We start from the raw sequence: 12249 nt of genomic DNA on the forward strand, positions 1-12249 counted from the left end.
TCTACTTACTGTGCCTGAAAAAAAGCACAATACCAATAGCTATACTTTTAATTGTGATTACAATTCTTATATGCCAGTGATTATTTTTAGACTTAGTCTAACTTTGGGTTAATATTCCCTCACACACTTAGAAGCATCTAACATCTAAATATTATTTTAACATAGACTTTCCTGTTGGAAATCAAGAATGAATTATGGATTATTTCCTGGCAGTTTTTGATATTACTGGTAGGCCAATTTGGCACACACCAATGTTCAATATTCATGTCAATCATTTTAATGTTCTAAAACAGATGCACATAGTTAGACATCTTGATATTGATGGTAGTAGGGATGGCCTACTATCATTAGAGATCCACCTTTAGTAACCACACACAAGTGGAGTACAGAGGGTATGTGCCAAAGAGCATGCTGGGACAGCAAACCCAAGGCTTGCAGAAACTCACTCCAAATTTCCAAATTTTGTAAGAGTCAAATATTTAAACATATACACACAAACACATGTGAAGGTGTGTTAATAACAGAAGTCATGCACAATTCCTCAAATTATCAATGAATTAGTATATTTGGGAAAGATTTGATACCTCCTCCTTCATCAGATGGTCTTGTTATCTCACTGCAGAAGGAAAAGCTAGGGTTTGTCTCAGATATTTCTGACTTGTCATCCCCTGGTCCTACACCAAGGGTACTGGTTGAATGAGATCGATGTCTACTGTAGAGACTTGCCTTTTCTATATTAGGGGAAAAGAATGTTCATGTGCATGGTTACATGATTGAAGAACAGAAAGAAATGGGGGAAAAAATAAAAATTTAACATGAAAAGACAAATAACCTTAATATCTGAGTTTTAGCCATCAGAGTCCTAGTGTCTCTCACCGAGAACCAGAGAATTCAGGATTACAGATTGAGAGATGAAGGGACTGGAGAAGTAAACTAGTTTAGCTTCCTCACTTTGCCCAGAAAGAACTGAGGTTGAGAGACATAACATAATTTACCCAGCGTCACCAGGTAGTAAGTGGCAGATTCAGGATTTGGAGCTAGATCGTCCAACATTAAAGCCAACACTCTTCACTGTACCACACTACCTTCCTAGGGCACATAGTACAATAAATTATTTTTATTAGTTGTCTAACTTTATTTTTTTGGTGGGTATAGGGAAGAAAGAATGGACCTCTTTTTAAGAACTAGGAAAACACAAGTGACAATCCTAATTTCTGCTAACATATAACCAACGGTTAAAACAAACAAACACTCCCAGGTCTACAAAATTGGTTACCTAATTTTCTGTGTGTGTGTGTGTGTGTGTGTGTGTGTGTGTGTGTATTTCTTTGGAACTTGGATGCCCACATTAATAAAATTGACCACAGGAGAATTTTGATCTGTGAAAAGTCAGTAGTCAAATCTAGCAAAAAGGATGGAGGTCCTAGGTAGACTCATTGCAATGTTGGATTGACTGTTAAACCTCCACAGTCTGTAAATCTAAAATGCAAAATGATAGTTTCTGAAAAACTATTATCACTACCAACCTGCACTTCTTGTACCTTTCATTTAGAGATGACAGTATAAGTTAAAAGTCACATATAACATAAGCTATCCATTTTAAGTTACTCAAAGCCCAAAGGTAAACTTTCAGAGCACACTGAAAATATACCTTGCTCTTTTAAAACGCTTAAATATTGTATCCTTTTGAATGTGACCAAAAATAAATTCTATTTCATTTTAAGAGATTACCCAGGTTATAGAAAATCTCTATACTTTTTCACTTGAAATTCGTACAATAGGACTTGAAAACACTGTTACAGGGTATTTCAGAACTCAAAACTACTTTATGTCTCAAAAGTTTAGTAAAATCCAAATAACTGCATTTGAGAACCCACAAAGCCTACTGAAATCATATTTACTAATAAAAAGCAGATGAATGGAAACTCTACACTCTTGACTGTATCTAGAAATAATAGGATATTCTAATCTAGTTTTTGATAAAAGTGCTTTTATCGAGTTTCACTTACATCAATGATTAAAATCTATTCTCAAGTCATATGTAACTATAAACAATAATTCATTTCAAAGTCGTGATTTTTTTTAAAATGTTTTTAAAGCTCACAGTGGACTAATTGAATCTGAATGCTTATGGGGGTTTTATTTTCAGGACAAAACCATGCCAAATGGAAGAACTCAAAATATGAGTAATACCAGAAAGCATATGTAGACTCCTAGATTGAATATTGTCTTCCAACGGATCAATGTCGAAGATGGAACCAGGATCAGTACGCCAAACTTTAAGGTCTTTCACCAAAAGAAAAAAAACAAAGGCAAATCAAGAGAAAAATAAGAATGTCTCAAAGCAAAGAAAATCAAATATGAACTCAGGTGGCTTTATGTTGTTGTTGGGTTTTGGTTTTTTTTAGACCACAGTTAGAGCTTTCCTGAGATATTTGTTTGAATTCATAGGATGTTAGCAGACATTCATTTGCACAAGTATTTGTTAAGAGAACTGTGATTAGATTTCTCTTCCCTGGTTTAACTTTATTAGTTTTTTTAAAGTTGGAGGACAACTTAAGTACTTTTTGATGTAATCATCAGTAACCCCATAAAACTTTTTATGGCATGGCCCATGTCTACACAAGGCATGTATTTCCTAATTGTACCATACTGTTTGAATGTCAAGTCTTTTTCTCACCATATACTGAACTAGATAAAGTAGTAAAGGTAGAATGAATTTACTGACTCATAAGAAACCACTAAGAGGGTTTGTTCCCACCCCCCTTGGGAAAAAAAAAATTCCTCTCTGCTATAGCAGAAGCAAATATTCTAGGAATGCCCACTTTAATAAACGTATCATAGAAGATAAATCACATGCCTCTAAGTTCAGACATGCAACCTTTCTCCAAAATGTTAGCGAACTTTTCTATAGATATTGCCATAGGAAAGAAGGAGACTGAAAAAGAAAGTTTTTACTGTTCCTGTTTCTATGAGGCAAAGTAGATACACAGTCATCGTTTAGTGTACGAAAAGCGAAGTTTAGAAAGGTTAGATGATATGGTCATGGTCACATAGCTAGTGTCAGAAGTAGGAATTCATCTTCTTACAGACATGCTGCCTCTAAGTAAGTAATCAAGAATGTGAGCTGTAGGGTAGGAAAATATCACTGGTTCAACTGGAACCTCTTGTCTCTGTGGTCAAGAATGACTTCAGGCATTCCTGAACCAAGAACTTCACACTTAAAGCGATTCCTTAGCTGTAGAACATGGATCTAAATATGGCACTATAATTATTATCATTACCAGAAAAAAAAATAAAGAGCTATTAGAATTTCACTGCTAGAAATTTATTCATGAAAGGAAGGTCTAAGAAAAACAGATATTTGATTATTCAAATTTTTGAAATTAAATGTAAATGCAATTTTCATTCAGCAAAGTAGACAAATGCAAGCACTCTGGAGACTCACTTCTCTTTGAACCAATAGTAAAATCTAGGGTCTCTTCAAATGACTTTAAGATAATGCATGCCAAAGCCAGAAGAACCACCTCTAGAAACTTTTCCCCTACTTATGGTACTTTTTTTACTCAATTTAAACTTGCAAGAGAAAGGCAGAATGGCATCATGGATGGAGAAGTCACTCTTGGAATTAAGAAAACCCAGGTTCAAGATCTGCCTCTAACACATATTGGCTTGTGTAACCTGGAAAATTCAACCTCCAAATATCCCCAAAGGAATACTATAATAGTATAAATTATATAAAAGTTAGTGACCTCTCCAAAGTTTCTAATAATTTCTTAAATTCCAAATCTGATTACCTTTTCTTAATCCTAAGGTTTTTGGCCTTTCTGAATCCTTTGCCACAGTCTATTAACCTCTTGTCCTCTCTCCAGCTTTTATGGCAATGCTCTCTCCTGGTTCTCCTCCCATCGGACCACGTCTCAGTCTCCTTTGTAGGATCATCATCCATATCATGCCTTCTAACGATGGGTGTCATACAAGGCTCTGTCCAAGGCTCTCTTATCTTCTCCCTCTGTTCTATTCACTTGGTGATCTCATCAAGTCCCATGGATTTCTACAAAGATGATTCTCACATCTACCTGTCTAGTACCAACTTCATCCTGACCTCCCGTCTCACATCTCCAACTACCTATTGGACATCTCAAACTGGATGTCCCACAGGCATCTTAAACTCAACCTGTCTAAAATGAATCTCCCCCAAATCTTTCATCCTCCCTAACTTCTCTATTACTGTCAGTGGGACCACCACCCAAACAGTCACTCTGGCTCACAATCAAAGTGTCATCTTTAGTGCCTCAGTCTCTCATTCCCATATTCAATAAGTCATCAGTCTTGTCATTTTTACCTTCTTAATATCTCTCATGTACTCCCCCTTCTTTCCTGTGACAGTGTAGGCCTTCATCACCTAATTAATGCCTGGACTATTGTAATAATCTACTGCCTGGTGTCTCTGACTCAGGTCTCTCTCCATTCCAGTCCATTCTCTGCTCAGCTGTCAAAACTGATCTTCCTTAAACACACATCTCACCATGTCCACACATGTGTATTTACCTCCAGAATCAAATAGAAACAATCCTCTGCTTGACTTTTAATAATCTGGCCCCTTCCTACCTTGACAACATTGGCCTCTTTGCTGTTCTTCCATCACCTTATTCACTGGCTGGGTCCCCACCCCATGCCACACTCTCCCTCCTCATTTCTACCTCCTAGTTTCCCTGTCTTCCTTCAGCCAAAGCTCCACTTTCCACATGAAGCCTTTCTTATTTGCCCTCAATGCTAGTGCCTTCCACTGAGCAGATCCCCAATTTATCCTGTCTGTATCTTATTTGTATATAGCTATTTCCATGTTTTACCTCCTCCCCCATTAGACTGAAAGCTCCTTAAGAGCAAAGGTTGGTTTTTATCTTTCAAGCACCAGCGCTTAGAATAGTAGGCACCTAACTGTTTGTTGAGGACTTGATTGAAAAAATATGAGAGGACACTCCCAACTTACCCCTTTGCAGAGGTGAGAGGTCCACAGGTGTTATATACTGAACATGTTTTTGGACTTTTTCAATATATTAGTCATTGTACTGTTCATTTTTCTATTCTTTAAAAGAAATTATTAGTTATATATAATGGCTCTCTGAGAGGTGGAAAGGGAAGGATACTTGTGAGAACTATAATGATGTAAGATATAGAAGATGTTAATAAAAATGTACTTTTTAAAAATAAGAATAAATTCTTGCTCACTGATGACTCTGCTGGAACTTCTGCATTTTTTCATGTCAGGAACCTGGAGCCATCATGGCAGCATAAGAAGCCTAACATTTTGACTGGTAAGTCACAGATCCCAAAAGCTTTTCAGGTTGTAACATCACTTAAACAAATGGAATTCCAGAAACAATAAGCAGTCTTATCTGTGTTATAAATAATCTTGGGTCCCCATATTGCCCTTTGCCTTGGTAAAAAACCACCCTTATTAGAGAATCATGACTCTAAGCAGTATAAAAGACAGCGTTTGATATAGACAGAATAAAACTAAAAACCCACCCAACTTGCTTTGTGCAAGCAACTTCTAAAAGAAAATAGAAAGCTAAGAAAACTCTAGTATGGGGCAGCTAGGTGGAGCAGTGAGTAAGAGCACCTGGCCCTGGACTCATGAGGACCAGGAATACTTAACAGCCACACCAAAAAAAAAAAAAAAATGGCCGTATAACCTTGGGCAAGTTAGTTAACCCCAACTGCTATAGAAAAAAAAAGGAGAAGAAGAAGACTAGTTTACTTGACCATTTCAATCCAAGTACCATACTTGAAGACTGGTATTCTTACTTTGGAAAATCAGTCATTCATATTTCATCTGTGGGCATTTTTACATCTTGTAAATAATTCATAGCTTGGTGACATGTGCAGGGAGACTTTAGGGCAAGGTCTCTCCTGACTTCAAAGATCCATCATCTTCATTGAGTGGGCATTCCCTCTATCAATACATATTGACCCCCACACACACACACACACATACTTAATTAGATAGTCTTTATGAGCTGCTTAGGCAAAGAAGACATTTTCCTATGATCAACCCAGTAAAAAGCCTCTCCATGCTCAGTCTAGCCTTCTAATAACAGATATAAATATCTCAGAATCCATTTAGCTTTGCAGGTCTTTCCAGATCTTATGTTCCTCTGGCAAAGTCTTCAAGAATGCATTGTCATCTTCACATGAGAAGGAGACAATCAAGAAGGACTTAGGGAGAATCATTTTTTTCTTCTTTTTAAAATTTCATTGGTGTAAAACTCCTGGAAAGGATCTTTCTCTACCAGTGTAAATCTGCACCTTCTCTATAATTTAGAGCCTTACAGAACTGCCTAGAATATTGAGAGATTAAGTAACTTGCCCAGGGTGACACACCTACTATGTGTCAGAGGCAAGACTTGAACCCTGATCTTCCTGATTCAAAGTTATCTCTCTGCTGACTTTCTACTGCTTACTTATATCAAGTAAAATTACTAAATAGAGTAAGAAGAAAAGCTTCCAGAGATTGGTCCTCTGACCTTGGCATGCATAATCTTTAAGTCAATAGAAGCCTTCACATTTTAGTGACAAGGGTCTTATAAAACAGTAAGTGATTCTCCTTATTCTTAAAAGTCCCAGTGATAAAGACTGTCAGCTTTATTTACATACATCTAAAATACAGCTCACTTACTCCTTATGTATGTAATATTAAAATTGAAATTCCAAAGTGATTTTTTAGAAATGTGTGTAATTATCACCCCTGTAAATAGCCTCTCTGAGGATGTTCCTTCTTAGCAGGAACCCCACACTGAAAATGATTAAAGGGAGCTTTGAGAGAATTCTACTCCCATTAGAGCAAGGGAAAACTCACGTAGAATATCTTTTCATGGCTTAATTAATACATTAATACATTTATAGCTCTCCAAATAAGATATTTTTAGTGTTTCTGCTAGGCAATTATCATTTGCAAAGACCAGTGTGGACATATCAAAAAGACATCAAAACTACCCCCCTCACAGACAGATTTGTTAAAAGGATTATAGGTTTTCTGATATTAAATATTAAAAGACGCTTATTTTAAAGAGATACTTTTCTTGCTCTTACATGCAAGGAATTCTGAAATGTGCCATCTAGCCTAAACATCACACCCTCAAAAGTTGTGCTACTTTAAATAGGACCCATGTGGAGTAGACTACCATGTAAAAATGCATCTAAAGCCCAGATGTAACTGACCAAGAGGACAAATTCTCAGACTAGTACTGAGTCACTCCCTCCACAGAGGGTCAAGCTTACCCACAATGATTCCAGGCCGCCGATCCATTTCCACAATCTGTGGGTGTATACCTTTGTAAGCAGCATCACTCACAACCTGGGTATTCTTCCTCACCCGCTCTGTTACCGGGTCATCTGCAACGGGAGTAAAACCTCTGCCCTTGGTCTTCTCAAAGTCTTCATGGTATTTTACCTGAATAAAGGGAAGACAAAGAGATTGTGGCAGCTGCAACTTAGCTGAACTGATATTCTACAGACTACTGAGGCCAAAAGATCATTCTATGTATGCCTAGTTATGATCATCCTTATTAAATTATTCCCCAGATAAAACTAATCACTTTTCCCACTAGATTTCCATTCTAAATGCCTAAATCAATATTCTTTGTTTCTCCTTTTAGTGTCAGCCATAAACTCTTTTCCAAACTTCATAATTAGTGTGATGATACTGGTTTTAAGTGTCTTAATTACTGAAGTAATTATTACTATGGTTCATAAAAACCACTTGAAAATTAAATTTAAATCTATATTTTCATAACTTTAAAATACATATATATATATATGCATTTAGGCCTATATATTTGTAACTTCAAAAAGTATTTATATATGTAATTACATGTAATGTAACTACAGTAATATATGTGCATATCTGTAACAAATATATATACACTTATATTTAAATCTTCATTTAACTTCAAAAATCATACATATATTTAAACCTGTATATTCATAATTTCACAAAAGTATTATTGAAGTTATAAATATACACATTTAAATATATATATATGTATGTTCTTTAAAGTTAAAATATGCAGATATATTTAAGTTACAAATATGCAAATATATTACTGTGCTTACTTTCTAAGCTCTCACTAAAACAATACCTGTGAATTAAGTCCTTAGTGCTCAATCGTTTTTATTATTAATGCCATACAGTTATCCAGAAAAAATAGTAGTGACCCCTAGAGCAACTGGATTATAAATTTGAATAGCTTTAATATGGTAATAAAACACAAACAGCATTTTGAAATATGCTCTGCAACATGCAAACATGCCAAACACAAACTCAAAACCAAACCAAGGAAGGTCCAGGCAGTTGTCAGTCACACAAGGCATTCAAAGCACAGAAGGAATTTGAAATTGGAAAAGAAAAAGGCACAAATCAACCAGTAGAGAAAATCTTTTTATTGAACTCTAAGTGCTTCCATTACATTTAAGTGCAGTTAGAAACTTCACCATGAAGAAAACTGAGCAATCCCAACTACTGTGCTTTAATCATCATCCAGCTTAGTGGTGAACTAACATCTCCAGGGTATGATGCAATGTTGTTCTTTAGTATATAGTGGTTGGGAGAAGAATCAGGCAGTTGTACCCTACCATGGAAATATTGTTTTGAGTTTCTTTAACATGCCTCAGTCCAGGGGTATCTACAATCAAACTTGGTCTACCTTGCATCTGTTTCTGATCCTGGGTGTATTTAACCTGTAAAACAATAACAACCAGGACAAATTTAGAATAAAACACGATTGAATATTTAAAAAATATATACATATAACTCTACCTTTTCTTTTCCCCTTAACCCCCTTTCAAAGGGAAAATGATATACAACATACTTTAAAATATTTATGAGGGAACCAGCTCAAGAAATTGTCAATCATCATTCATCCGTTGCCGAAGCAACTTCTTTTTTTTTCAGATTAACAATCTCAAGAGATTCAAAAGATTATTCTAAATAACTTTGTATACATGTATACATACACATACACACACACATACACACACAATGTGAAACTATTTCTCCTAAAGAGACAGCTATGTGAGGGACCAATAGCCATCTGTATCATCTGCTCCACTGGTTCTTGGTTTAGACAGATAAAGGAAAAGCCAATCCTAAAGGGTGCCAGATTTGTTTTTCCTGGTACACCTAGAACACAGAGATGGAAGCTCACAGAGTGGCCCCTTAGCTGCAATAAATTTCCCCTTTTCTCCTCATCTCCTGGGGGAAATGACCAATGGAAGGACAGTTTTTATATATATAGCGGCATGATTGAATCATTTTTACTTCCTTACAACCATAGCTTAAAAGTAATTTAGGTGGAAAGCATTTTTAGATTCCCTTAACGGTAGCTGCAATCTTAAAATCTGCTTAAAAAGCTGATTCTTCAGGCACAAAAAGTCTTCTGGATGTGCCAGCAACAGCTCATGTACTCTTGGCACTTAAAAATGGAATACCATCATTTATCAGACTGATTATTTGTAGGATTAGAGAGTCAATTATTACAGACCTGAAGGCATATGTATAATTCAATACAGAAGCATGACTTCTACTGAAAAAAAAAAACTGTCCAAACAAGATATCCCTATATGTGTGCCACATGACTACCAACTAACACAGTCCTATTTTTAATGTCTTTAAAATGGCTTTTCACTTGGGAGTTCTGGCTCACAGACAATGACTAATTGATTATTCTGCTCCGCAAAAATGGTGTAACAATATATGTTCACATGAAGATGAAGGATTGAATTGTTTAGACACTTCAGTTAAAATAACATCCCTGTAAATTTTCATATATTAAAAGTAATACCATTTTACAAGGACAAATATGCAACTATGCCCTGCAGCAATTGGTGGAATATTATTAGTCACTTGGGTACCGGCTAGGAGAAAAGTTTCGCAGTGGTACAAATGTTTGTCTGTAACAGACAGTCTGCACCTAGGACAAGTGTGAACTTGGGTTCAAATATATGTCTATAGCATTACAAGTATATGTGTATGTTGGGAGGTAAGGTGGAATTCACTAATACATGGCATCCCCTGTTAGGAAATGGTATTAGCAACTGTTCAGAACTGCATAGCCAATATGGATCAGAGCCAGAATTTAAGCTGGGGTCTTCCTGGTTTAAGGGCCTGGCTCACTATGCACAACTCCACAGCACCCCTCTGTACATGTAGTTAAGTTTCAGAGCTATACAGGGGAACAAAGTCTGCTGGAAGCTTCTGCTTTTAGGTGATGCTGACCATATCAAGTCTCAGAATTAAAGAGAATCCTCAATGATACCATGATCGTTCAAAAGAGAATCTGAAAAAAGCCATATGATTGTGTGTGTGTCTCTCTCCCATACATAAACTCTTTGTCTCTAACATACACACTCTTTCCCTCTCCCACAAACATATAAACATAATTACACACACACACACATTCTTTAATATACATAGACTTTCACATCCTCTCATAACACATACACTCTGAAACAAATACATAAATTTTCTGTTCTTTGTATATGTCATACTTACCATATATGTATATAGCACACCTACATTGCATCTATGATACACACAGTAAGAATCAAGAGACATTTTCAAAGTACCAAATAATGGCCTCATGCTTTTAGTTCATCAAATTAACTAGGATCTCACAGTCATCATAACTTCTACTTTATGAGCTTGAAGCATGAGGCCATTGCTTGGCTTTTCATTATGTCTTCTTGATACATATCTCCACATGTGAATATATACATGGAGACATACAGTACACATGTATGTATCCCATCTAGATTCTTAGGCTGAAATCTGGAAAGATCATTGGTCTCCTTTAGGAGACTCTTCAGTTATCTGAGGCTCTATCCATCTGAACAGACATACATACAAACATTTGGATATAATCCAATGCTCTTAAAACAAAATACTCTTATAAATTCAAAATCATCTTTAAAAGTAAGCAGTAAGAAAGGATTACTCTATTTTAGTTCTAGCTCTGTGCTTACATTTGGAAGAACTAAAAATATTGCTTTATTAAAAAAAAAAAAAAAAGATTTCAAAGCACCACTTGCCGAGCTAATATTTTCTTGATTCTTCTTAACTCTTTCCATCTCTGGGGTGATGCTTATGGCAGTTGCTCTGCCCAGCTGTTCCTTATAATGAGCCTATTATGTTATATAACAAAAGGAAGGTTCTCAACATTAATTTAACCAAGCCATGATCAGATAACATTAAGTTGCTTTCTTTTAGAGAACCATCGAGGAAAAGAAGGCTAAAAATGGAAGCCTCTGGTTGAGATGGACACATACTCTTATAGTTAGAATTCTAAATCATCACCTATTGGAATTCTTAATTCCCACAGCAGTCATTATAACATGCCTATGTGTATATGGACACACTCCCCACGTGCACGTCATGGTTAAGCTAAAAAGTGCACACATGTATGTATGTTTGTGTGTATTTGTATATATGTATATATGTGTACATATATATTTAATAACAGAATGCTTTATTCCATAAGAACGTTCATAGAACCATCCCTTAATGATACTTAGAGGAACCTTTTGAAGCTGCTGTTGTCTATAACAGCACTATTTTTTAGTGGATTATAAGTAATTAACTATAGAGGAGGACTGTTGAATAAGGTAGGACTTTAAACAGACCCCTCCCCCTGCAAGATCCATAAAAGGCAAGAGAGTTTTTGAATACTTAATTACTTACATTATATAATATATTTATATTTAATTTTTCATCACCACTTCCTCTGCTCTTTATTGAGAGGAAATAGGAGCCTTGTAGAGTCAATCCATATATATGGGTAAGAAAAGAGTGTATTCAAAACTTTAGTTATTGGAAAATATGATGTTTTATAAATAGTTTTCCAAATGATTTTCAAAGAATCAAAGACTCCTTGGAAGATAATATATTTCAAAATACGTGGGTCAAAAGAGCACAGTAGTGGGCAGCTAAGTGGCACAGTAGATACAGCACTGGCCCTGGAGTCAGGAGGACCCAAGTTCAAATCTGGCCTCAGAGACTTACTAGTTGTGTGACCTTGGGCAAGTCACTTAAGCCCAAAATGTCTCCAAAACGAAAAGAGTATAGCAGATATTAGTGACTTTAAACAAAATTAAAGACTGTCATGTCCATCTGTGGTTTATGCAACTTGGAGGGAATTAAATGAACCATGATGATTTTTTTTAGTGATAACAGTCTCTGCACTATCTTCT

General features: G+C 35.9%; 1 protein-coding gene across 3 annotated transcripts in view; it reads right to left on the minus strand.

Moving 5' to 3' along the window:
* The window catches only part of NEBL (nebulette), a 535063-nt gene that overhangs the window by 38269 nt on the left and 484545 nt on the right, over positions 1 to 12249 (minus strand). For 2 of the 3 annotated variants that reach the window (XM_069086283.1, XM_069086282.1), the window contains one exon: positions 7285 to 7456. In XM_069086283.1, the coding sequence (XP_068942384.1) occupies positions 7285 to 7456 (172 nt within the window). Of the gene's footprint in view, positions 1 to 584; positions 732 to 2193; positions 2287 to 7284; positions 7457 to 8637; positions 8743 to 9457; positions 9460 to 11087; positions 11185 to 12249 lie in introns of all 3 variants that reach the window. The other variant, XM_069086284.1, reaches the window with a different exon arrangement.

Source organism: Petaurus breviceps, unplaced genomic scaffold, assembly GCF_028583685.1.
Source record: "Petaurus breviceps papuanus isolate PSGF00001 unplaced genomic scaffold, PetGlider_PUasm1.0 178, whole genome shotgun sequence".
Lineage (NCBI taxonomy): Eukaryota > Metazoa > Chordata > Mammalia > Diprotodontia > Petauridae > Petaurus > Petaurus breviceps.